Source organism: Palaemon carinicauda, chromosome 4 (genome assembly GCF_036898095.1).
Source record: "Palaemon carinicauda isolate YSFRI2023 chromosome 4, ASM3689809v2, whole genome shotgun sequence".
NCBI classification, from domain to species: domain Eukaryota; kingdom Metazoa; phylum Arthropoda; class Malacostraca; order Decapoda; family Palaemonidae; genus Palaemon; species Palaemon carinicauda.
The window spans coordinates 194,818,403-194,845,287 of NC_090728.1; the positions used below are offsets into that span (position 1 = coordinate 194,818,403).

General features: G+C 33.8%; 1 protein-coding gene across 1 annotated transcript; it reads left to right on the forward strand.

The window, feature by feature from the left end:
• Positions 1-7,070: 7,070 nt before the first annotated feature.
• Positions 7,071-9,203, forward strand: LOC137639820 (heat shock cognate 71 kDa protein-like). Its single transcript, XM_068372061.1, has one exon. It carries the CDS (start codon positions 7,332-7,334, stop codon positions 9,201-9,203), a length of 1,872 nt encoding a protein of 623 aa, XP_068228162.1. The 5' UTR covers positions 7,071-7,331.
• Positions 9,204-26,885: the final 17,682 nt, after the last annotated feature.

Genomic DNA, 26,885 nt, shown 5'->3' on the forward strand with positions numbered 1-26,885 from the left:
GTTTTTCCGATGATAATATCCCCATCACCAGAGATTTTGATCATGATAATGTTAACTTTATCATAAAGGATAATTATACATCACGGGAAACCCATTTTTCTGAGGATAATACTACCACTATCAATAATAAGGAAGATGAAGATGACGAAGGAAAAAAAGAAGACTCTGACAAGGACGAAGTATTTGTCGACGATGATAGTGATAATGCTAACTTTATCATAAAGGATAATTATACATCATGGGAAACCCATTTTTCTGAGGATAATACTACCACTATCAATAATAAGGAAGACGAAGATGACGAAGGAAAAAAAGAAGACTCTGACAACGACGAAGTATTTGTCGATGATGATAGTGATAATGCTAACTTTATTATAAAGGATAATTATACATCACGGGAAACTCATATTTCTGAGGATAATACTACCACCATTAATAATAAGGAAGATGAAGGAAAAAAAGAAGACTCGGATGATGATGATGATGATGATGATGATGATGATGATGATGATGATGAATTGGGTGATGATGAAGTATTTATCAACGAAAACAATAGCAACAATAAGAAGAGAAAAGGTAGCTTTGAAATATTTCAATATAAAAGAATCCGTTTAGGAGCCAACAATGAAAATAATGATAATGATAATAATAGTACTAGTATTTTTAAAGAAAAAGATCATTTTAATATACATGAAAATAAATACATGCCAATTGACAATGATAACGAAAATGAATATAAGGAATATCACGATGAAAATGAAAAATTAATCATTAACAAAGAAGGAAATATTGATATTGAAATAAAAAAAGATAAACCCATTTTATCTATAAATCAAAACAAATTTAATTTATCCCCAGAAATATTAACACCTTATAATCAAAGTAATATATTATTTAGATAAAATATATATAAACCAATCCTTGACAGACATAAATTACACCACGGAATTTGTAAGCAACCCGTCTGTTGGTTTATTTGTGTTTGGGGTAATATATTTGAGTCCTACATAAATCAAAATAGCAAATAACAAAACGAGAAATATTGCTAACATTATTTTATTGAAAGACTTTATGCAAAATAAACATTTATGTAGGCTATCCATTTTAGTAATTATGTAACCCACTCGTCTGTTGGTTTATTTATATTTTTTTGGTTTATTTTAAATAAATATTTTTATACAAAAATATTCGTTATCATTATTAATTTAGTTAAAATTACTTTAAAATGAATTAAAATATATTTATTAATAAATATATGATTAAAAAACTTTATGTATATATGATATATCATTTTCTAATATCTAATTATTTCCAATCTAACGGACCAATGTATAGAAAACTTTCTATATTATTATTATTGTTACTTTTATTTTTTTTAAATTCAAGTAGAGCACAACATAATATATCCCCGCTTCGTGTATATTTTGGAGATTATATCATTGAAAATGAAAGGCGGTTTATATATTATAAAATCAACTTTAATAAAATATACACGGATATTTTATTTGTTAAACAAAAATGTAATGATGAAAAACTAACTAATTATATATTACCAATAATTCACAATTTTGAAACATTTTTTGGGGTTGTTCATCAACACAAACCTTTTCGTTTAAATTACAATAATTTTACTTGTTATACTTATTTTTCCTCGTCTGTTTATAGTTTACCAGATTTATATAATGGGTGGGAAAGATTTATGAAAAGCGCATATATATTGGATATAGATTTGAATTTAATCTATAAAATGAACAATACTTTAAATGCCATCAAGAAAATAATTACTCGTTCAGAGCCCAATCCATTATCCTACCCCGACCACCTACCTTATAAATTGAAACTTCCTACAAACGCCATGCCTTTTCCTATATGGGTAAATGCTTTAAAAAAAGGAAAATATTTTGTAGAGTATGAATTATATAGTTATTACCCACTTTTGATGCCATTATTATTTCCATTGCCATTACAAAATCCTCCGCCGTATAATACTATGTTCGCTTTACAAAAAAAAACGAAAATAATTTGTTTTATTTGGCCAAATCAATATCGACTACTTTCATTCTTTCAACTATTATAGATTTGGTGGACATAGAAAATTGTAATATAACTAACGATATATGTTTTTTATGTGGACCCAATAATGTTATCATCAAAGAAAATCAGACGGGTAATTTTACAAATTCTTTTAATGATTTACTTATTCTACACACGAACCCAAATTTAAAGAATAAGACATTAAATGGTAACTGCAATAATAATTGGTGTTCGGTTATATCTGAAAACATTGAATTGTTTTTCTATAATAAATCCACAACGTGTTCAGTATTTTCATATGAAGATAATTCATTCAAAAAATCTACAACAGAACACGATGTTGTATATAACAAAGATGTTATTAATACTAAATGTTTTTTTACACAAAACCACAATATATGTTTAATTGTATTAAATGTCATATTACTTTCATCAATTCTTACTTTCACTATATATTATCAATATTCTAAAAACACGAATAAAAGTTTTAAATATTATACAACCGAATATACAAACAAAGTTGACAGAGAAGGTATTGTTACTTTACCCAATATTCAACAAATAAATGATTTTTCAGAAAAAAATAGACTTTATATCATTAATTTAATAAATTTCACTGTTCATTATAATATGTTTGCTATTTTTATAAGAAAATCATTTTACAGGGTGCTAGTTAATCCAATATTAAATTTTTTTGTGGGTTATTCTTATGAAAACTAGTTTTTTTTTTATAAAAAATACTTGTTTATCTAAATATTTTTAAAGTTATTCATATAATCCCTCATTTCTGTAATTAAAAAGTACTATTTGATGAAACAAAAATATTTATATTATCTATTTTTTCAACATAAACTTAATTTATTTGTCCTATTAGGTGTTATTTTTTTTATTTTTCCCCACGTTCAATGTCCATTTTATCTAATAAAACTATATTTATATTAAAAAATACATATATTTTAATTTTTTTGTGTGTCTTTTGTGAATTTTCTGTTATATTTTTGTGGGTTATTCTTATGAAAACTTTTTTTTGTCACATTAAATGTTACTAAAAACTATATTTTGGTCGTACACGGTGTTATTTTTTATTTTTTCCCCGTGTTCAGTGTCCGTTTTATCCCATTTTTGTAATTAAAAAGTAGTATTTGATGAGACAAACACATTTATATTTTCTATTTTTTCAACAAAAACCTAATTTATTTATCCTATTAGGTGCTATTTTTTTTATTTTTTCCCCACGTTCAATGTCCATTTTATCTAATAAAACTATATTTATATTAAAAAATTATATGTTTTAGTTTTTTTTGTGTGTCTTTTGTGGTTTTTCTGTAAAAAAATATTAATTTTTTTTGTACTGAAGAATGTTTTTTTTTCATTTTTTGGGTTATTTTTCTTCAATTTTAATATTTTTTGTGGGTTATTCTTATGAAAACTAGTTTTTTTTTTTTATAAAAAATACTTGTTTATCTAAATATTTTTAAAGTTATTCATATAATCCCTCATTTCTGTAATTAAAAAGTACTATTTGATGAAACAAAAATATTCATATTTTCTATTTTTTCAACATAAACCTAATTTATTTGTCCTATTAGGTGTTATTTTTTTATTTTTTCCCCACGTTCAATGTCCATTTTATCTAATAAAACTATATTTATATTAAAAAATACATATATTTTAATTTTTTTTGTGTCTTTTGTGAATTTTCTGTTATATTTTTGTATGTTATTCTTATGAAAACTTTTTTTTTGTCACATTAAATGTTACTAAAAACTATATTTTGGTCGTATACGGTGTTATTTTTTATTTTTTCCCCGTGTTCAGTGTCCGTTTTATCCCATTTTTTTAATTAAAAAGTAGTATTTGATGAGACAAACACATTTATATTTTCTATTTTTTCAACAAAAACCTAATTTATTTATCCTATTAGGTGCTATTTTTTTATTTTTTCCCCACGTTCAATGTCCATTTTATCTAATAAAACTATATTTATATTAAAAAATTATATGTTTTAGTTTTTTTTGTGTCTTTGTGGTTTTTCTGTAAAAAAATATTAATTTTTTTTGTACTGAAGAATGTTTTTTTTTTCATTTTTTGGGTTATTTTTCTTCAATTTTAATATTTTTTGTGGGTTATTCTTATGAAAACTAGTTTTTTTTTTTATAAAAAATACTTGTTTATCTAAATATTTTTTAAATTTATTCATATAATCCCTCATTTCTGTAATTAAAAAGTACTATTTGATGAAACAAAAATATTCATATTTTCTATTTTTTCAACATAAACCTAATTTATTTGTCCTATTAGGTGTTATTTTTTTATTTTTTCCCCACGTTCAATGTCCATTTTATCTAATAAAACTATATTTATATTAAAAAATACATATATTTTAATTTTTTTTGTGTGTCTTTTGTAAATTTTCTGTTATATTTTTGTGGGTTATTCTTATGAAAACTTTTTTTTGTCACATTAAATGTTACTAAAAACTATATTTTGGTCGTACACGGTGTTATTTTTTATTTTTTCCCCGTGTTCAGTGTCCGTTTTATCCCATTTTTGTAATTAAAAAGTAGTATTTGATGAGACAAACACATTTATATTTTCTATTTTTTCAACAAAAACCTAATTTATTTGTCCTATTAGGTGCTATTTTTTTTATTTTTTTCCCCACGTTCAATGTCCATTTTATCTAATAAAACTATATTTATATTAGAAAATTATATGTTTTAGTTTTTTTTGTGTGTCTTTTGTGGTTTTTCTGTAAAAAAATATTAATTTTTTTTGTACTGAAGAATGTTTTTTTTCATTTTTTGGGTTATTTTTCTTCAATTTTAATATTTTTTGTGGGTTATTCTTATGAAAACTAGTTTTTTTTTTATAAAAAATACTTGTTTATCTAAATATTTTTTAAATTTATTCATATAATCCCTCATTTCTGTAATTAAAAAGTACTATTTGATGAAACATAAATATTCATATTTTCAATTTTTTCAACATAAACCTAATTTATTTGTCCTATTAGGTGTTATTTTTTTATTTTTTCCCCACGTTCAATGTCCATTTTATCTAATAAAACTATATTTATATTAAAAAATACATATATTTTAATTTTTTTTGTGTGTCTTTTGTGAATTTTCTGTTATATTTTTGTGGGTTATTCTTATGAAAACTTTTTTTTGTCACATTAAATGTTACTAAAAACTATATTTTGGTCGTATACGGTGTTATTTTTTATTTTTTCCCCGTGTTCAGTGTCCGTTTTATCCCATTTTTGTAATTAAAAAGTAGTATTTGATGAGACAAACACATTTATATTTTCTATTTTTTCAACAAAAACCTAATTTATTTGTCCTATTAGGTGTTATTTTTTTATTTTTTCCCCACGTTCAATGTCCATTTTATCTAATAAAACTATATTTATATTAAAAAATTATATGTTTTAGTTTTTTTTGTGTGTCTTTTGTGGTTTTTCTGTAAAAAAATATTAATTTTTTTTGTACTGAAGAATGTTTTTTTTTTCATTTTTTGGGTTATTTTTCTTCAATTTTAATATTTTTTGTGGGTTATTCTTATAAAAACTAAGTTTTTATATAAAAAATACTTGTTTATCTAAATATTTTTTAAATTTATTCATATAATCCCTCATTTCTGTAATTAAAAAGTACTATTTGATGAAACAAAAATATTCATATTTTCTATTTTTTCAACAAAAACCTAATTTATTTGTCCTATTAGGTGTTATTTTTTTATTTTTTCCCCACGTTTAATGTCAATTTTATCTAATAAAACTATATTTATATTAAAAAATACATATATTTTAATTTTTTTTGTGTGTCTTTTGTGAATTTTCTGTAAAAATATTATTTTTTTTGTACTAAAGAATGTTTTTTTTTTTTGTTTTTTAGACTGTTTTTCTTCAATTTTTTATATTTTTTTGGGTTATTCTTATGAAAACTTTTTTTTGTTACATTAAATGTTACTAAAAACTATATTTTGGTCGTATACAGTGTTATTTTTTATTTTTTCCCCGTGTTCAGTGTCCATTTTATCCCATTTTTGTAATTAAAAAGTAGTATTTGATGAAACAAAAACACTTATATTTTCTATTTTTTCAACAAAAACCTAATTTATTTGTCCTATTAGAAGTTTTTTTTCATTTTTTTCCCATGTTCAATGTCCATTTTATCTAATAAAACTATATTTATATTAAAAAATACATATATTTTAGTTTTTTTGTGTGTCTTTTGTGAATTTTCTGTAAAAAATATTATTTTTTTGTACTAAAGAATATTTTTTTTTTCATTTTTTGGGTTATTTTTCTTCAATTTTAATATTTTTTGTGGGTTAATCTTATAAAAACTAAGTTTTTATATAAAAAATACTTGTTTATCTAAATATTTTTTAAATTTATTCATATAATCCCTCATTTTTGTAATTAAAAAGTAGTATTTGATGAAAAAAAAACATTTATATTTTCTATTTTTTCAACAAAAACCTAATTTATTTGTCCTATTAGGTGTTATTTTTCATTTTTTTCCCCACGTTCAATGTCCATTTTACCCAATAAAACTACATTTATATCATAAAATACACATATTTTGATTTTTTAAATATTTTTTCTTATTTTTCAATAGTTTTCTATGTCATATTATTAACTAGAATTCAATATTATGAACCCAAACGGTAATATTATTAACTAAAATGTAATTTTATGAAAAAATATAATACAAATGTTAACCACAAAAAAAAAGTTAACCGAAATGGTAATATTATTAACAAAAAAAGCATGTTATGAACTTCATTGGTAATATTATGAAAATTTTTTATTGGTTTTCCAAAGTTTTATTAATTGATTTTGTTGAAATTTTATTGAAATTTACGCATTTTTTCAATTAAAAAATAATTGTCTGGAATTTGAAAAATTATGAGCAGGTTAATAAAAAAAATAGATTGATAATGCCCATGAATATATATTTAAAACAAATAATAATAGTTTTCTATGACAAATAAAAGATTTTTTGCGGTGACTAATGTATTTATTAATAGTATTACAAAAAATAATTTAAGAGTGTTACACAAAAAACATAACCACGTAAAATATTATCTTAACTTTTTTGAATTTTGTTAAATTTTAATAACTTTTAAATAATTATTTTATTGTTACTGTTATTCAGTTATATGTAATAGTAGCTGCACTGTGCATCTGTATATGTATATAAACCCCAGAATATGAACTGCAATACATCATTAGACTTCTAATTTACGACCAAGTAACATATAGTTGATAGCTAAATATTTTAGTAATGGAGGATAATAATTCTCCGGTTATTGGTATTGACCTGGGAACTACTTATTCGTGTGTTGCTGTTTTTCAAAATGAAAAAGTTGAAATTATTGCTAATGACCAAGGAAATAGAACCACTCCTTCTTATGTTGCATTCAATGACACCGAAAGACTTATTGGGGAAGCGGCAAAAAATCAATGTGCCTTGAATCCAAAAAATACCATTTTTGATGTAAAAAGGTTAATGGGCAGAAATTATATAGATGATTGCGTTCAACGAGTAATTAAAATCTTACCCTATGAAATTATTGACGAAGAGAATAAACCAAAAATACAAGTCGAATATAAAAAAGAGAAAAAGGTGTTAACCCCAGAAGAAGTATCTTCTATGATATTATCAAAAATGAAAAAAATTGCAGAAAATTATTTAGGACGAAATATAAATAAAGCTGTTATTACAGTTCCGGCTTATTTTAACGATTCTCAGCGACAGGCTACCAAAGATGCTGGGACCATCGCTGGACTTGATGTTATTCGAATAATTAATGAACCCACAGCCGCCGCCATCGCTTATGGATTAAATAATGATACAAAAGAACAAAACGTTTTAATATTTGATTTGGGTGGGGGGACTTTTGATGTATCTATATTGAATATTAGTAATGATGGCATTTTTGAAGTTAAATCAACAGCAGGAGATACTCATCTTGGGGGAGAAGATTTTGATAGTATTTTATTAGATTATTTTACACGAGAATTCAGCAAAAAATATAAAAAAGATTTAAGCAACAATAAAAGATCATTAAGGCGTCTTCGTTCTGCCTGTGAAACTGCTAAACGAACTTTATCTTCATCTACACAAGCGACAATCGAAATTGATTCGTTATATGAGGGAATTGATTTTCATACTACCATTACTCGCGCTAAATTTGAAAATTTGTGTGGGAGTTTATTCAAAAACACTCTAGTGCCAGTTGAAAGGGCGTTAATCGATGCTAAGCTCGATAAGAGTGACATCGATGAAATTGTTTTGGTTGGAGGTTCTACGCGTATTCCAAAAATACAAAACCTCCTTCAAACTTTTTTTAATGAAAAGAATTTGAATAAGTCGATTAATCCAGATGAGGCTGTAGCCTATGGTGCTGCCATTCAAGCTGCCATTCTCAGTGGAGATAAATCTGATAAGATCAAAGATTTATTATTACTGGATGTGACTCCCCTTTCATTGGGTATTGAAACTGCCGGTAATATTATGACTACCTTGATTAAAAGAAACGCGACAATTCCTACTAGCAAATTTGAAAACTTCACTACGTATAGTAATAACCAAGAATGTGTTAATATTAAAATATATGAAGGAGAAAGAACTAAAACTAAAGATAATAATTATTTGGGGGAGTTTCAATTAAATAATATACCCCAGGCACCCAAGGGTATACCTAAAATTAAGGTTACATTTGATATTGATGCCAATGGGATATTAAATGTTTCAGCAACCGAAGAATCTTCCGGCAAATCAGAAAAAATTACTATAACTAATGACTCGGGAAGATTAAACAAAGAAGAGGTAGATCGAATGATCAAAGAAGCTGAAATGTATGCTGCTCAAGACCGGGAATTAAGAAACGATATAGAAGCTAAATGTAAATTAGAATCATATTGCTTAGAAATACAAAATAATATCATAAATAATAACAGTAGTAATATAGATATATTTAAATCAAAATTAGAAAGTACTCTCAAGTGGATTGATGAAACCCCCTCTGCTAAACAAAAAGATTATGAAAATAAATTAAAAGAAATAAAAAAGGATTATGAACATATACTTGGGGGAAATGAATCAAATTTACATAATAATCAATTCCACCCAACCATCGAAGAAGTTGACTAATAAACAGAGAAGGGTTTTCATAATTTATTAATATAAAATTTTATATATTAAAAAATGAATAATTTCAAAAGTTACCAAGAAGGAATAAATGCCCCAATAGATCTTTTAAAATGTAGTTTCCCGTTCTGGATACACCAACAATATCTATTTTCTCATTATTATTTAGATGTCGATAAAGAAGATGTCCCTCCTGATTTAAAATATATAAATGTACATGCCATTAACAACGAAAGCTATAAAGTTCAGGTTAAGAGTCCCCAACAAATTGAAAAACAGTTATGGGAAATTGTTTTCTTGACTAAGAAGAATAATAATAATAACAACAACAATCCCCAGGATATAGAAAATAAAAAAACAGAAATTGAACACCTTTTCTTGGAATGGTATCTAGAAAATGAAAGTAGTCAACATAATTACCAACAAATTTTATTCACAAAAAATCTCGAATTCAATAAAGTGAACACACTCAAAGAATTATCCAAAACTTTATATAACACAGGGTGCTGTGATACAATAAAAGAGATTTCATTAATTCCTCCACATTCAATTCACTATGTTAATCAAACGGTTTTTTCTAATTATTCAAAGTTGCCCCCTGAATTATATGGACCGGCAAGTTGGGGACCAATATATTGGAATATTTTTCATGCCTTTTCAATAAATGCTGCAAACAATAAAAATTCTAAAACTAATTGTTTACCAGAGCATTTATATGCATTTATTCACATAATTCCACTTTTGATTCCTTGTCCTATTTGTATAAAACATTATTATACCATTATTCAACCTAGTAAAATTAAGCCGGCGATATCTATATTACAATATGAAAATTATATGAAAAAATTCATACAAGTATATCCAATGGAAAGTTAGTGTGAATTTTTTGAAATAGACAATTATTTGTATAATGTGTACAGTATATTAACTATATATACACATAAAAGGTTTTATTATTAATTAGAAAAATTCAGGGCGTATGCAATAGTATTCAAAATTTTTATGTGGGTATTTAGTACGTTGAGTTTACAGAGACCCATTATAATGATTTGATTTTCTGGTGAGTATTTATCGGGTATATCAATAATAACATTATATTTTTTTCTTAAATTATTAATTTTTTTTCCACGTTTACCAATGATAAATTTATAATAATCTGAATAGCCATAAATTAAGCTTTGATGTATTTGTTTTGGGTCGCAATTTTCATTTATGGGCATGATATACGAAGAAAAGGATGAGGTAGATAAAAAGGATGGTGATGGTGTATTATATAGAAATAAAGGATTATTATAAAAAATATCAATTGTATTATCATTATTATTATTAATATTATTTTCAGATGAACAAATATTATCCATTTTTTCAATTAGATTAGTAATCTGGATTTTCAGTTCTCGTATGTGAAAATGTAAGTTTTTCAGTTCATTTATATTATATTTTATATGTTGTCTATAATCACAATTTAATTTTCTAAAACAATTATTATTATTATTATTATTATAATTGTTGTCGTTGTTGCCGTTTTCCTCTTCTATTTTATCATCACCTTTGAGATACTTAGTGTTGTGTTTTAAATTTCCATTTTGGTATTCAACGTTAATATAATTATCGCCATTAATACTACTACTACTACTATTACTACTACTACTACTATTATCATTTACAAAATTTAATTTTGATTTAGTAGTCATGTTTTTTTTAGAATGTGTGACTTATCTAAAAAGATTTGCTCTTAGGATTTGAAAAAGAATATATAACAAGGTATATATGTGTGTGTGTGTGTGTGCATGATATACACATATATTTATATAAAATTTAAAAACGACAATATTTTTTTATTAAATAATTAAAAAAATGACCCAAAGAGAAATAGTGACTACAATTGTGGAATAGCAAGGGTTTAACAACAAAAGGAACTAAAGTAGGTAAACATTTCAAGGATCTGTGTGATGCTTTCGAATCTATAGAGGGCAGCATACTCTCAGAACTCTTACTGAATGAAAGACTCTTAATGGTCTTGCTGGTATCCCAATACTGTATATGGGGGTATAGGAAGATAAACAAAAAATCTTGAAAAAGTTCACTGAGCTTCATATGGCAATGGAGAATGCCTAAACAAAATATTTTGTCAAAATTCCTCTTACAGTACTTTCATAGTTGCAGGGTAATAAGTAAAAGTAACTCGATAAACCAAAAATATTTTTTCCCAAGAAAATGCAGTATTTCTTCTGTTATTGTAAATTTGTATAAATATTACATTTTAATATAAAACACATTGTGAGCAATGGCATCTGTATACATTCCATGAGTCACAAAACGAAGTACAGTATTATGCCGTAATTACACCCTTCGCCCCTTCAGTCCTAGCACAAAACTCATAGAGAGTATGCGTTAAGTTTGACCTCTGACAGTTGTTGTTTTTATGTCTGTTTTTCTCGGTTTCGGCAAGAATTTTATCATTTCAAAGAGGAAAAGACAATTTCAACATCTCGCTACATAAGCAAGAAGTAAAAATTTTTTTAATAAGATATTAAGCAAATAACTTTGTTTGGGTAACTGATTACTCTTAGCCATGCGAACGACTGAATTTAGTTAAAACTTAGTGAACAATTTGATGAAACTTTAAATCACGTAGTCATTCTAAATGAAAGTACAGTAATAACTATCTAATGCATAACCCGAATTTAGAAATTTTCTTTTACAGGGCACAATGATTTGATCAAGATTGTCTATTAAATCACACTCAAAGACGAGGTCTGGTAATTGATTATTTCATACAAATTATCACATTTGTGTTAAAAGAGGGTCTAAGCACTAAATGGAAAACTGAATCTCTAGTATTTTTCTAAACACGAGACAATTCTTTGAATCTATTCATAACAAAGTTAGAGAGTTCGGGTGTGTAAACTGCCTTGGAAGTAGCCACTTTTTCCAATTTGGTAGGATAAGACTTAACTTAAACCATTATTAGAATATGTTTCAGCAATAAGGTTACGCAAAGATAGAAAAGGAAATACTTCCTCACTTTCATCGTCTGACTCTGAGTTTCCTCTTTATTTTCCTGTCCTGCAGCAAAATGAGTGGACATCAGCTGATTTCTCAGTTTGTTTACCCTTTGAAAACAGGGTAGCAGTAGGAGTGCATAGAATTGTATTAGATTTGGATTTACTAGTGCTAATATTACTGTAACTTGTTTAATGTAATGTGAGACAAGCAAGTGACCGATCTTACAAGTGAATGGGGAACACTGTCCTCTGCAGCATGATGAAAACAATCCAAATTAATTGAACCTTGTTCACTTCTCAGAACTTTAAGAGAATCATACAATATGTCACTCTAACCACATAAGTAATATGTGACGGATGATATGAGACTAGTGATAAGCGCTTACTGTAGCAAATGAAAGAATATATGATCAAGATAACCCATTCGGTCTTCTGCCTCCCAATTTAAGAATAAGGAGTGACTACAATTTTGGTATTGCAAGGGTTTAAAAGCATAATGAAATAAAGTATATAAGATTTTGGGTCTCTGTGTGAGGTTTAGGAATCTGTGGAGTGCAGTGTACTCTGAGAACCCTTACTGAATGAAATGCTAATAATTAGAATGACTAAGGAAGATTAGGTAAGGGTAAGGTTTGGCAATGGGTAGAAAAGGACCAAAATTACCAAGACTAAAGAAAGATTCTCTGGACTTTTGAAGTTTAACAAAGTAAGTATGTGATGTCAAGAGCTAGTGAAAATCACCTTATCGAAAGATGGCTGAATTTCTGTGAACTTAAGGTGGAAACGTGTCAGTATAGTCATCTACCCGCTATAATCAACAACCCTAATCTTCCCCAGCTTCTTCCCTGGGCTTACAGCAAGTTCTTCTTACACTACAATTGTAAACTTGATCAGCAATATTGGAACATATTTTTCGATGATTGGTACTGAGAATGAAACACACTCTTCACAACGATTTTAAATCCCGGAATTTATTCAGAGACAACACAAGATAATGCAAATTGTGATATCTGAGAAATAATTCCAGTGCAGATTCCAAAAAATAATTGTTAACTAACCAGGTGAAGACATCTTAAAATGCATTATGTATATAATACTTCCTAACGAGGCAACCTGGGCTTTCTATTACCTACTTTTGTTGATAAAACCAGGCTTCTAGAGACAAAGAAATATAAATATCACAGAAGATTCATAAAAGTAATCTACTTTTGGGAGGATGCTGTGTGATCTCCAAGGTCTCTCCTTTAAGAGCTTAGAATAGGAAATCTATTGCACCATAAATTACCAAAGAAATAATTGTTTCCCCTGCCCTAGGGCCATTATTTCAATGTGCAAAGCACAGATTCAGCGTATATAAAGGAGACCTACGAGTTCAGCAGCTATTGAACCCATCACAGCACCATTGATGAAATCATCTAGCAACCAATGACAGGTCATCACCAAGTACCAATACTATGTTGTGGAAAATTGCTAATCGCTCACTAACTTGTGCCAAGCTACCATCTTCCATACTCAAAGTCAGAATCATGTGTTTACCTTCCTTATACAAGGCCATAGAGGGTTTCCCTTTATCAAAAACCCCTTTTTTAGGTTGACATGGTGTGTGTGGTCTTAAAGGACTAATACTAGAGTAATAACTAAATGGACTCGTGAACCATAAAGGACAACCATCTAACATCCAAGCAAACAACTCAATCACACATGTATAGGCAAGGCGAGAAGAAAAACAAACAATTCTGACACTCGCCTTAATAAAACTCGAGAGAAAAAGCTAGATACCTGTCATTATGCTTCTGTTGAAGAGCCTGGATGAGGGAGGGCCTTTTTTCTATCTGGTTTCCCCTTGTATGCCCCTCAAACATGCCGTGTATCCTGCATGCATGTTGTACCGCTAGGATTTGTTTCAGGTGGTGTCTTTTAAGCACACTATGCCCAGACCAACCTGTAAAAGCCTGGATGTCCTGAAATTGCATGCTAGCAAAAAATGCTAACGAGAAAGCAATCTTTCTCCTATCGTGAGTTTTACGTATGGAAAGAGCATCAGCTTTCTAAATAATGGGGTTCTCAAGAATTAGAATAGCTCCTGTTGAGAGGGGCCTGATGGTCTGGGTATTTTAAAACACACTACCTTCTGAGGACATGAATCTCTGCAGATAATATTGTTGGATAGACACCGGACAGAGGTTACAATCTCCTAATCTTGAAGCTTTAATATAAAGAGGATCCTGCTTCTGAAGAGGCTTTTCCTTTTTGGTTAAAAATAGCAGACCCAGAGTCAGAATTAATTGATGGTGATAAACTTCTAATCTCTCTGAAATGCTGCAAGCTCACTGACTTTACTCAGGAGGCTAAAGCTATAAAAAATAGCTTACTGTAACAACTCTTTTAATAAAAATGGAGAAATAACCCAAATTTGCCAAAAGCTTAACTCTACCAAGAGATCAGGATACTAAAGGGATTGGTGGAGATGGTTATTGTATGGCAGAAGACTGGGTAATCTTGTGAAAAACGATAAGGTCTAAATCCACGTCAAAAGCCCCCATGGGAGGTTATGTTAATATAGGTTTGTATGGAAAAATTTTTGATGGCCGAAGTTTCCTATCCTATGAGGCGGAATAGAAAGGAAGCCAAGAAGTCCGGGGTCATTTGGCACGGAGATCTATTCCCCCGGAAGGCTATCTTTGCCTTCCACACAGACTGGTACAGTATTATCTAGTGAAAGACCACTTACAGCCCATCATGTTGTGAGCTGAAACTCCTTATCCTATACACAGGAAAGAAAATCCAAGTGTGAAAATTCTGGATCAGAAAGGAAGAAGCCAAGATATTCCAACTCCCTACATTCTGATTCAGCTGTACTGAAAGAAGAGGGAGTGACTTTGGTTTTTGCTGGAGTAGTGGATACCACAAGCTATTCAGCCAAAGTAGAATTACTAGCACAGCTATCCCTAAAAAGTCCTGAATGATATTCAGAGCCTTCAAAATTAAACTCGGATGTAACATATATCGATGATCATCTGTTCTAGTCCAGATTCAAGGTTTCTCTAGCCACTGCCTGAGAATCCACATTTCGAGCTAATTACAATGGACGCTTCTGATCCTCTTTTGTTACAAACAGGTCTATTTGGATACCTGGAACCAATTCTAGGATCTCTTGGAGAACTCTGATCCAAGGCCAATTATGTGCCCAGAGCCGTCTGTCATCATAGTAGCAGACGCCCTGTCTGCTACTATGATGAGAGAGCCCACAAGATGGAATGGGGAGAGGAACAAATTCCTTTCCTGAAAGACTTCATAAGGGGAAGAATCAATGTATTCAATAAGAATTCTTGAGCAGGATCCTCCTCTCTTCAGGCAACAGACAGGCACCTGATTGTCTGAAAATCTTGATATGAAAGTCGCTTTTTGGACTGATTCTCTTCAATCCAAAGATTGTGTAACTGCTGACGTCATGGGTTGTTTGGCCAAAGTGTTATGAAATACTTCCAATAATATCAGTCGCTACTTAAGACCTTACTTTTTATGGACAATGCATGGAGGATGAATTGATGGATTATTATTATTATTATTATTATTATTATTATTATTACTTGCTAAGCTAAAACCCTAGTTGGAAAAGCAGGATGCTATAAGCCCAGGGGCTCCAACAGGGAAAACAGCACAGTGAGGAAAGGAAAAAAAATATTTCAAGAAGAGTAACAACAATAAATATCTACTATATAAACTATAAAAACTTTAACAAAACAAGAAGAAGAGAAATAAGATAGAGTATGCTCGAGTGTACCCTCAAGCAAGAGAACTCTAACCCAAGACAGTGAAAGACCATGGTACAGAGGTTGTGGCACTACCCAAGACTAGAGAACAATGGTTCGATTTTGGAGTGTCCTTCTCCTAGAAGGGCTGCTTATCATAGCGAAAGTCTCTTCTACCCTTACCAAGAGGAAAGTGGCCATTGAACAATTACAGTGCAGTAACCCCTTGAGTGAAGAAGAATTGTTTGGTAATCTGTGTTGTCAGGTGTATGAGGACAGAGGAGAATATGTAAAGAATAGGCCAGACTATTCATTGCGTGTGTAGGCAAAGGGAAAATGAACCGTAACTATAGAGAAGGATCCAATGTAGTACTGTCTGGCCAGTCAAAAGACCCCATAACTCTCCAGCGGTTATCTCAACGGGTGGCTAGTGCCCTGGTCAACCTACTACCTACCAAGTAGGTTTTATTACTGCAAAGTTTTACCCACAATTACAGTTCCTCTTATTAAGCCTTGAACCAATAGGTCATATAAAACTTCTAGACGCTTTACACAAAAGTACTTTGAAATTACATTGGACAGAGTTAACTCTTGGAGAGTTCTACAAATATAACTTTAATATTCTTCCTTACTTGCATCTTGTAGAGCTCAAAATGATTTTGTCTCTTCTCTCTTCCTTTTGAGTATAATAACTATTTTAAGGAGCATGACTGACGATCTCTGGCTTGGAATTTTGAAAACTCAGATTATAGCCTTTTCGGCTAAGAGAACATCTATATTTTATGTCTCAAATAGAGACTTTATTGAAAACAATTTGTTTTATTACTAAAAATTCCTTTTTACATATTTACTCGAGTGCATTGGGTCCTGTAGGCAACCCTTTTCTAACCAAGGTACCTTCTTATTTACTTTTTCTTAAAATAGTCCAGGGAAATGAATTAGTATGACATATAATTCTATAATTTTCTGTTTATATGAGGAATAAATTATCCGTTTTCCTTATACAGTATACTGTACTATATGGCATTCACAAATGAACATTTGCTGCACATCCCTTTAAGGTATGTTGCATTTATTTCTTTGTACTCTCGTTTATATATTTACTTTTTATTATTTTGAGGAGGCAATACTGTCAGCCTTCCTTATGAGTGGGGATTAGGTAACAGAGTTACGAAAAGCAATAATCCGCAAATTCTTGCTGCCCTAGGGTTGCTTCATTCCTAACCAACCAATTCACTGCCCACTGACTATGTGATGTCGACTAACAAAATCTTTGCAGGTATGGTTCATAATATTAGAAGTTAAGCTACATCTCTTAAATTTTGCTGATATCTTTCTTTGGAAAGTCTAAGTGGCAGATCAATGCATACCAAGTCAGTGTTCACTAAATATTTTGAATAAAGATTTTTGGCTACTAGGGCCTATAGTACAGCTGTAAATGTGGTCAATTAATTTTGTTCAAGTTGAGTTAATTGCTAATTTTCTTATTTTACAAAATTTCTAGGTTTTGTTTGTTGGTGCTAGGATTACTTGGAAGGTAATTAGATATAAAATGTCATTTAAAGACTGCGTCCTATACTTCAAATATATTTAGAAAAACTATCTGGAGGCCTATATTTCAAACTGCGTTTTGAGATGGTTTGTTACCCTTAATCTAGACTTGTCAAGTCTAGGATTATAACACTTTATTAGATTTCAATTCTATAAATGACCTATCAGGTAATCCATCACTGGTGTCCTACAGTTCTAGGATATTTGCATACTGGACGTTTGCGTCCCAGACAGTTGTGTCCCGGAGAATTGCGTCCCCGGACCTGTGCGTCCCAGATATTTGTGTACCTGTATGTGTGTTTTACTGATTCTATAAAACCTTTTATCATTACCTTTACTCTATACTTTTACTCAGTAATTTTATTTATACCTTTATCCACCCTGAATATGCATATGTTTTAATGGCATCAAATAATTTAGATTCTTACTTCATATTTTGACAATAATTATACCTTTAGCCATATAGGACACGAAAGGGCACACACACACACACATATATATATAAAGGATTTTGAGCAAAGCAAAAAATCTATTTTTGGGTGAGATAGCCATGTCGACCTAATGGAAGGTTCATTTAGGTAGCTTTCTAAGGGATATTTGCTACAGAGATACTTCAAGAGAATTAACCATAGGTCTCCAGAATTCTAACTCCTGGCGCGAGTATCCTTAATATATCTTTAAAGATATCGCATAATATCAGGGGACATATTTTTTGATACGACACATAGCAATCTTCACCCAAAATAGATTTAACTCTTTGATTGGGAAGAGTGGCGAACGATAGGGGAGCCGTTATCAAGGTACCCGGTGGACACCCCCCTGTACTGCTACGGCCCATCATTCCTTGTTGCATTTAAGCAGGAATAGCCGCAGATAGAGTAATTTTAGGTGGGGTCATTTTAAGAAAGAAGGGTGGGTCCATCAAGACGACATAGCTATCTCATTCAAAAATAGATTTTTCGCAAACCGTTTTTTGGGCTCGGCCATGTCGTCCTGATGGAAACTTAGCAGAGAATTAACTTGAAAGTACTATATTTGTGGGTTTGTATAAGTGCCTTTACTTTGAATGAGTTCCTTATATGGTCTCCTAGACCTTTATATATGACATTACCGTTGTCTGTCATATCCACTAAGCTTGGAACTAGGTTAGGGATTCCTGCCCCCTGCAGGGAAAGTGTCAACTTCGACTATAAGGATTCAAAGTTTGTATCTCCATAGGGACGGACGGTAATTATCCTTCTCATACCTTGGAAATCTGTACTCTGATTTTAAGTTGGGCCCTTCTAGGGTTTAATTAAAACTCTAGTATGCTTTATTTGTTTGTAACTGATATCGCAGTAATAAGTTGCAAATACGTTTACTATTTTACCTTGCAACTAGATTATCAAATATAGTTACAATCAGGTATGAATCTGATCCGGCATTGAAAACACATCAGGGTCCATATTTTCTCGTCGAAAAAATATGTAATTTCATCAAAATGATGCCACTCAATGGAGATGTGAAACCAAATCTGACTGATTTGTACAGATTTTGGAAATGCATGAACACCGTGACGCAATGTTCACTTGGCCCTGGTGTTATCTGTCAAATTTGCACCTATATGGAACAGTATGTTAATCATCGTTGTGATTTGCACGAGGGTAAATGTACCCATGCACCCGATGCACTGGGAAGTCCCAAAGCAGTTCACTGTTCATCGCAGCACTAGACGACAGGATTTATAACACTACCCGCCGCCACCACAACATGTTTATTTCATGTACTTGCTTCGTATAGTGTCTGTAAAGGATCTGGTTGATCTCTACCCAGTGTATGAGCAGAGTCTACCAAAGCCCCTGTGTTGGAAGAAGTTCTGTGACGAAGCAATTTTCTTTGGATCGTGACCTGCGGGTGAGCTGTCAGGATCCGCTCTGCAAATAAGTAGGTGAGCATTGCTCTCAGTTATTTTAGGGATAGATTTTGATCCTGAGGTTTCGCCTCGGAAGAGTTGTCCTTCCTTGAAGTCTGAAGTTCTACGAAGATAGACCTTACGACACACTACTGGGCAAAGAAAGACATCTTCCTTCAGTGGGCAGATTCTCCAAGGACCCCACCTCTTGGTGGGTAGCTCGTTCTCGGCCAGAAAGGCAGGATCCGGGAAAAGGGTTCAGCTCTCCTGTGACTAGGTACTGAATATGGCCTACATCCCTGATAGGGCCAATATTTCACTAACTCTAGCCCCTGAGGCTATTGCGAACAGAAAATTGACTTTGTGTTAGTTCCTTTAGAGTACAATCCTCATTGTTTAGGTTCGAAGCATAGTGCAATACTTTGACCAACGACCATGTAATGGGCTTTGGAGGGGTTGCCGGCTTGGGTCTAGTGCATGCTTTGGCACCTTATAGAAGGTTTCGCTTGTGAGGTCCACCTCAAAGACGTATAGAAGAGGTCTAGTCAGGGCCGACTTACACGCAGTGATCGTAGTGAAAGTCAGGCCTTGTTCAAGTAGGTAAATGAAGAAAGAGACAGAAATCTGTTGAAATTTCTGCTGGTCCCCTTGTTTTCACAAGGGATACCCATTTCTTCCAAGACAATTCACATTGTCTCCTGGTTGAACTTGACTTGTACTCTACAATCAAGTCGACCTTGTTCTCCGAGATCCCAAACTTTTTGTTTGCTGCTAGGGCGAAAAAATCATGAGATGCAGGTTGTTGGTTCTCGAGGATGAAATGTAAACAGTCGACTTCTGCACAAGTTTGGATAACACTGGGTTGGCAGAGGAAAACAGCTTCAGTTTTAATTCTAGAACTAGAGGGAACCAATTGTTTTTGGGCCATTTGGGGGCCACTACAGCAGCTGTTCCTCTGAAGAATCTTAGCTTGTCGAGGACTTTTAGCAGGAGATTGGTTGGTGAAAACAAGTAAATCCGATTCCATCCGTTCAAGTCGAGAGACATGGCGTCTATCGCTTCTGCTTAAGGTTATCGTAAGGGAATATATAACGAGGTAGTTTCTTGTTGTCGCTCGTTGCGAAGAGGTCGATCTGCCGTTTCGGGACTTTTATCGAAAATAAAGGAGAATGAGTCTGCGTTTAGGGACCATTCTGTCTCCATCAGCTTTCACCTGGATGGAGCATCCGCCGTCACATCGCGGAACCCTTGAAGGTGAACTGCTGATAAATGCCATCTTCTCTTCCCTGCCAGGTGGAATATGGCTAACATCACGTGATTGGTGTGAGGTGAACTCAAGCCTTGTCAATTTAGACATATTACTATAACCTCGTTGTCGAGGACCAGTCTGATGTGGACTACTCTGCAAGGGGATAGTCTCTTCAACGTCAGAAAGACTGCCATAGCCTCCAAGATGTTGATGTGAAAGTTTTGAACTGGAGTGATCAATTCCTTGCTCTTTTCATTTCATGCGAATGGCCTCCCCATTCTTCCAGGGAGGCGTCCGTGTGTATCGCCACTGATGTTTGTGGTGGTTGCAAGAGAATTGTCTGTGCTAGGCTCTTATTCGTTGACCACGGCCTTAATAGCATGCGGAATCGGGTCGGTGTCAATCTTGTTGATCTCTTCGAGCGTTTGATGCGCATCTTCTCCAGACTCCTGAAGCATCCTTTAGCTGTGCTTCTAGCACCGGGTCTGTCACTACTGCGAACTTTAGAGATCCCAGTACTCTTTCCTGTTGGCGTCTTGAAATCCTCTTGACAGATGCCGCTATTTCTCTCCTCTTCTTTAATAGAATGGAGAGGTGGTGTGACTGCAAGTTCCCATGGATTCCTAACCATTGAAACTTGCGAGCTGGAGAAAGGAAGCCCAGATGTTCCAGGAACTGGATCACCTTTCCGGCCGCTTGCAGACAAGTAGTACTGGATGCTGCCCGCACCAGCCAATCGTCCAAGTATCCTACTACTTGTACTCCTTTGGAGCGTAGTTGCTGGACGATTGTGTCCGCTAGCTTTGTGAATACCTTTGGGGCTATGTTTAGTCCAAAGGGCATGGCTGTGAAGACATTTTGTCTTCTGTAGCCTGAATCCTAGGTAGGAGGAGAGGGGGTGACTGACTGGTAGGTGCCAGTAGGCATCTGCCAGGTCTATTGAAACTGTGTACGCCCCTTTTTGGTAGAAGAGTCCTTATGTCTTGTAATGAAAGCATCCAGAACTTGTTGTTCTCAATGAACTTGTTGAGTGGAGACAAGTCTAGAATGACTCTGGGTTTGTCCGAGTCTTTCTTGGGAACACAAAACAGCCTTCCCTGGAATTTTGATGGACTTCGCTTTTCTCATTACCTTCTTGTTCAAGAGTTCTGAGGTATATTCTTCAAATAGGGGGGTGGAGTGTTGGAAGAATTCTGGAAAAGTGGGGTGGATTTTTGTTCCATTTTCAACCAAGTCCATTCGTAATTTGGCTGTGGACCCACGGATCGTAGGTCCAACGATCCCGAAAGTGGACAAGTCTGCCTCCTACCTGGAACCTCTCATTGTTTAGAGGTTCCTGAGGATTTGTTTCCGAGACTGCGTCCTCCTCCACCCTTGGGGGGTTTCTGGACGACCCTCTTTTTTGGGCCTTACCTTCGTAGGGCCAAAAGGTGGTCGAGTGCCTTTCAAAGCCTGGATTAAACACAAGTGACTGGCTACCAGCTGTTGAGGGACCATCTGGAAGGTGGTTTGCTGCTGAGCTATCATTTGAGGCACCGTGGTCATGGTCACAGTCGGAAATTGTGCAGTTCTAATGAAGATTTCCTCTTTGAGGACATGCCCCACTTTTGGAGAAGGTTCCTATTCTCCGTGGTGGCTTTGGCAATGACTTCTTGGACCACTTCCTGTGGGAAAGGGTCTTCGCCCCAGATACATGATGAAATCTGTTTCCTGGGTTCGTGTTTCACCGTTGTTGCGGCAAACACATGCTCTCTACAGGTCCTTTTTGACCTGAGAAACGCATACAAATCCATCACAAGGGCGGGGGGTTATTTAAGGCCTGCACACATTTCCAAGCAGTTCTGATGAGACAGGGAGGCGGCAAGACTATCTTTCGTCTCCTGTTCCCTTCTCAAAAGATGGTTTGGCAACTTTAGTTGGAAGGTTCTCATTAAACTGCTGGCCTGCTATCTCCGGATACAACTTCGAGACGGAGAAGGTTAGATGTACCTCTTTCCACTTCTCGCAGGAGGGCATAGCTAGAGATAATGGTTTGCTTTTCTCTAGGATTGGGCTGGGTTTGCCCTCTTCGACTGCTCTCATGACACAGTCTAGGGCTTTCCCAGAAAGGGGGAAGGCTCTGGAGGAAGGAGCAATGAAGGTTGGTGCTTCTTGCTCAATGCTGAGACTTTAGAGTTAGTATATCCGGCTCCTTTCTGGGTCTTGGTAAGGATGGCTTGTGCCTTGTCATGTTCGAGGACAATGACTTCCTTCAGTATAGTCTCCTCGCGGGATGCAGGTTCATCTCGCAGTCTCGCGAAGAAATCTGGGTACGCTGAAAGCTGGGCAAGAATTGGAGCTCTTCTCGGAGATATAAAGCTTCCCATTCAACATGGGCATGTGTTCCGTCTACCTCCAGGGGTTGGTTTCGGAGCAGTGAGGGAGGTCAGATATTTAAAGCGCCAGGGCGTTTCCATTCCTATACCTCTCTCTTCATCTCTTTGAGATCTTGCTTATTCTCCTCTTATTCCTTCCGGAACAGTGTCAACCTCTGCTGGATCGACTCTAGGAGTGCTTCGCTCGTGACGACCTGACTAACCAGTTGGGGAGTTGGGGATCAAGAGATTGACGGCATAGGTTGATATGCCGACACAGTGAGTTGAGGGACCTCAGTCACCGTCGAAACGGATCCTTCTTCCTCCGTGGGTGGTTGAAACCATTTCTTATTCAGGGCCTTCTTGCAGTAGGTCCTGTCCGGTGTCAATGGACACCTCCGACATCTGTTCTTGGTGGATGTCCAAGCCTTGCAGTACCTTGTTGATATCCGCGTCCACTTCCCGTTGGATAAAGGGAGGCTGGACCTGTACCTGAGGCACAAACGTACTAGATTGAGCCTTAGGGAACAGTAGGCACTTCCGAGATTTGTTAGGTAGGTAAGGTCCCGGAGAGTTCTTCTGGAAGCCTCATGCTCACCTTCAAAGGGTTTCCCTTGCTGTATCTCTTGACTCCGTAGTGTCAGGGATATTTTCTCCAAAGTCGTCGGTCAGCAAGGTCAAGCAGTTGGAGCAACCCTTCGGGTCCCAGTAACTCCGGGATCCAGATACGATGCAGCTAAGACCTGTACATCATATGCCCACAAAAGTTATTACTCTTGTGGAAGCAGAACACAACTGTACACTTCACCATTGGCTCCTCCTGTAAGGGAGAAAAAGGGTGAAATGAGTACTCATTTGTTCATATCACTGATATAATGCATACATGAAAAATAGGATAGTAAGCTAGAAAGGAAATAGGAAAGACCCATATCTGTTTCCTCTCACAGGCAGTTGCTGAGACCTCCGTCAATATTATTATTTGAATTCCTTATAAGGGAAAATACAAAGTGGAATAACTCTCGTACGTAGAGCCGGAGCTAGTAAAAATTTATACTAACTCCTCCACCTGTAAAATATTAATACTGAACGGTGTTTCATGAGTGTCCCGATAATCAAAGGATTCATCAGGGTGTTGAGGGAATGCTTCAACCTCAGCATGTTATGCGGTCCCAACAATAGACTGCGAAAGGATACACAGAGTATGCTAGAAATACTTGTACTACTGTACTGTTTTATATAATGTAGTTTTCCAACTACTGTATTGTTATATACTGTAGTTTTACTGGCTACTGTATTGTTGTATACTGTAGTTTTACTGGCTACTGTATTGTTGTATACTGTAGTTTTACCGGTAAACTACCGGGGTTAGGCTAGCGCCAGGCGGAACTAAGTGATAGAGAGAGAGAGAGAGAGAATGGAAAGGAGGGTTTCCTATTCTTATGGTTTAGCACAATAAATGGAAGTGTAGGAGGGCTACTGCCACCTACTGTCTCCCTGCCAGAATGAGAATTCTAATGGAAGGGGAGGAATGCATCTGATTCTAGCTTCTATCCAGCCACAACTTTTGCCACTGGCTGTACTGCCGGTTGCGAGGTCTGTGGATGGCAGTCCAAGAGAGGACTGAAGAATTCTAAACAGTATACTGTACTGGGTTTCCCACCGGCAGCCGTCAGGGCCGGCTCAGTCTTCCCCCCGGGGCACTCGCTTCCGGTGAAGGAAGGACATATTTTGCGCAAGTTAGCAAGAAGAGGAGCTTTTAGCACTTGTTGGAGAATTGGTAATGTTACTCCTCTAAGTAAATGTGTTAGTGGTAGTTCAAGTCCCACTGATTATTGTCCAATTTCCATAACTCCCATATTATCTAAAGTTTTTGAATGTCTTCTGGCAAAACGTATTAATAGGTTTGCTGAAGGTAATCATCTACTCCCTAGTTTGCAATTTTGTTTTCGTAAAGGCCTTGGAGCATGTGATGCCCTTCTTACAATCTCCAATGCTGTACAGAAATCCCTTGATTGTGGTCAGGAAGTTCGTATGATTAGCCTTGATTTTAGTGCTGCCTTTGACCGTGTTAATCATGAGGCCCTTGTTTTCAAACTGAAACAGTTTGGAGTGGGTGGGTCGTTTCTTAGCATTATTATTGATTTTTTATGTAATAGATCTCAAAGAGTTGTTGTTGATGGGCACCATAGTGAGTATAGGAATGTGATATCCGGTGTTCCACAGGGTAGTGTTCTTGGCCCATTACTTTTCATACTATATACACATGACATGTGGTTTGGCCTAGAAAACAAGCTTGTTGCATATGCAGATGATGCTACTCTCTTTGCATCAATTCCATCCCCTGAATGTAGATCTGGGGTTGGTGAATCCCTGAATAGAGATTTAGCTAAAATTAGTGCCTGGTGCAAATTGTGGGGTATGAAGTTGAATCCTATGATTGTAAGTAGGTCAAGGACGGTGGCTCCTCAACATCCGGATCTCAGTATTGATAATGTTTCTTTAAATTTGTACGACTCTTAAAATTTTAGGTGTGATTCTCGACAGCAAATTTACTTTTGAGAACCACATTAGGTCTGTGTCTTCTTCAATTGCACAAAAAATTGGCTTATTGAGAAAGTCTTACAAGATTTTCGGTGATCAATCTATTCTGAAGAAGTGTTTTAATTCTTTCAATCTACCTTGTTTTGAGTATTGTTCTCCTGTCTGGTGTTCAGCTGCTGATTCTCATCTTAATTTGTTGGACAGAAACTTACGGTCTATTGAATTTCTTGTTCCTGAACTAGATATTAATCTTTGGCACCATCATTCAATTAGTTCATTATGCATGTTGCATAAGATTTTTCATAACTCTGACCATCCTTTACATTCAGATCTCCCTGGGCAATTCTATCCTGTTCGTAATACTAGACAGGCAGTTAATTCTAATAGCCAGGCCTTCTCCATCATGAGGCTCAATACTACACAGTATTCTAGAAGTTTTATTCCAGCTGTTACCAAATTGTGGAACGATCTTCCTAATCGGGTAGTTGAATCAGTAGAACTTCAAAAGTTCAAAGTTGGAGCAAATGTTTTTATGTTGACCAGGCTGCCATGAGTCTTTTTATTGTTTATATATGACATATGTTTTTGACGTTGTTAATAGTTTATATAGGACATATCTATTTTGATGCTGTTACTGTTTTTAGAATGACATTGTTAATTTATTCTCATCAATTATTCATTTCCTTATTTCCTTTCCTCACTGGGCTATTTTTCCCTGTTGGAGCCCTTGGGCTTAAAGCATCTTGCTTTTCCAACTAGGGTTGTAGCTTGGCTAGTAATAATAATAATAATAATAATAATAATAATAATAATAATAATAATAAGAGGTAGTTGGCCGAGGCGGGAACCTAACCGCCGCTGGTAAGAGAAGGTCGTTAAGAGAATCCAGATATTAATGTATCAAAATATATATGGCTTATTTGAATATGAAAAACACGTAAAAATTTGCAAAATTTATCATTAATTGAATGCCAAGTAACAAACTACCAATTAGCTACGATGGTGAAGATGGGTTGATTTCAATTCTAAGTACAAAATACCTGAATTCGACAGGTATAAGTACAGAAGAATTGTCATTGACTTTTATCTTTCTTTGTGGCCAAGTGGCTTAGTCACTGTCTATACAAGCTTGCCGACCAGGGTTCGATTCCTGGCCGGACCCAAGCTCTTGTCTTTGCGTGATTTCACCTGGCGCTCTGATCCCAGGTCGTTAAGAGAATCCAGACATTAATGTATCAAAAATATATATGGCTTATTTGAATATGAAAAACACGTAAAAATGTGCAAAATTTATCATATATAGATATATATAAAGATATATATATATATATATATATAA

Coding starts and splice junctions, on each gene's coding strand:
- LOC137639820 (XM_068372061.1), top strand. CDS start 7,332: ATGGAGGATAATAATTCTCCGGTTATTGGTATTGACCTGGGAACTACT.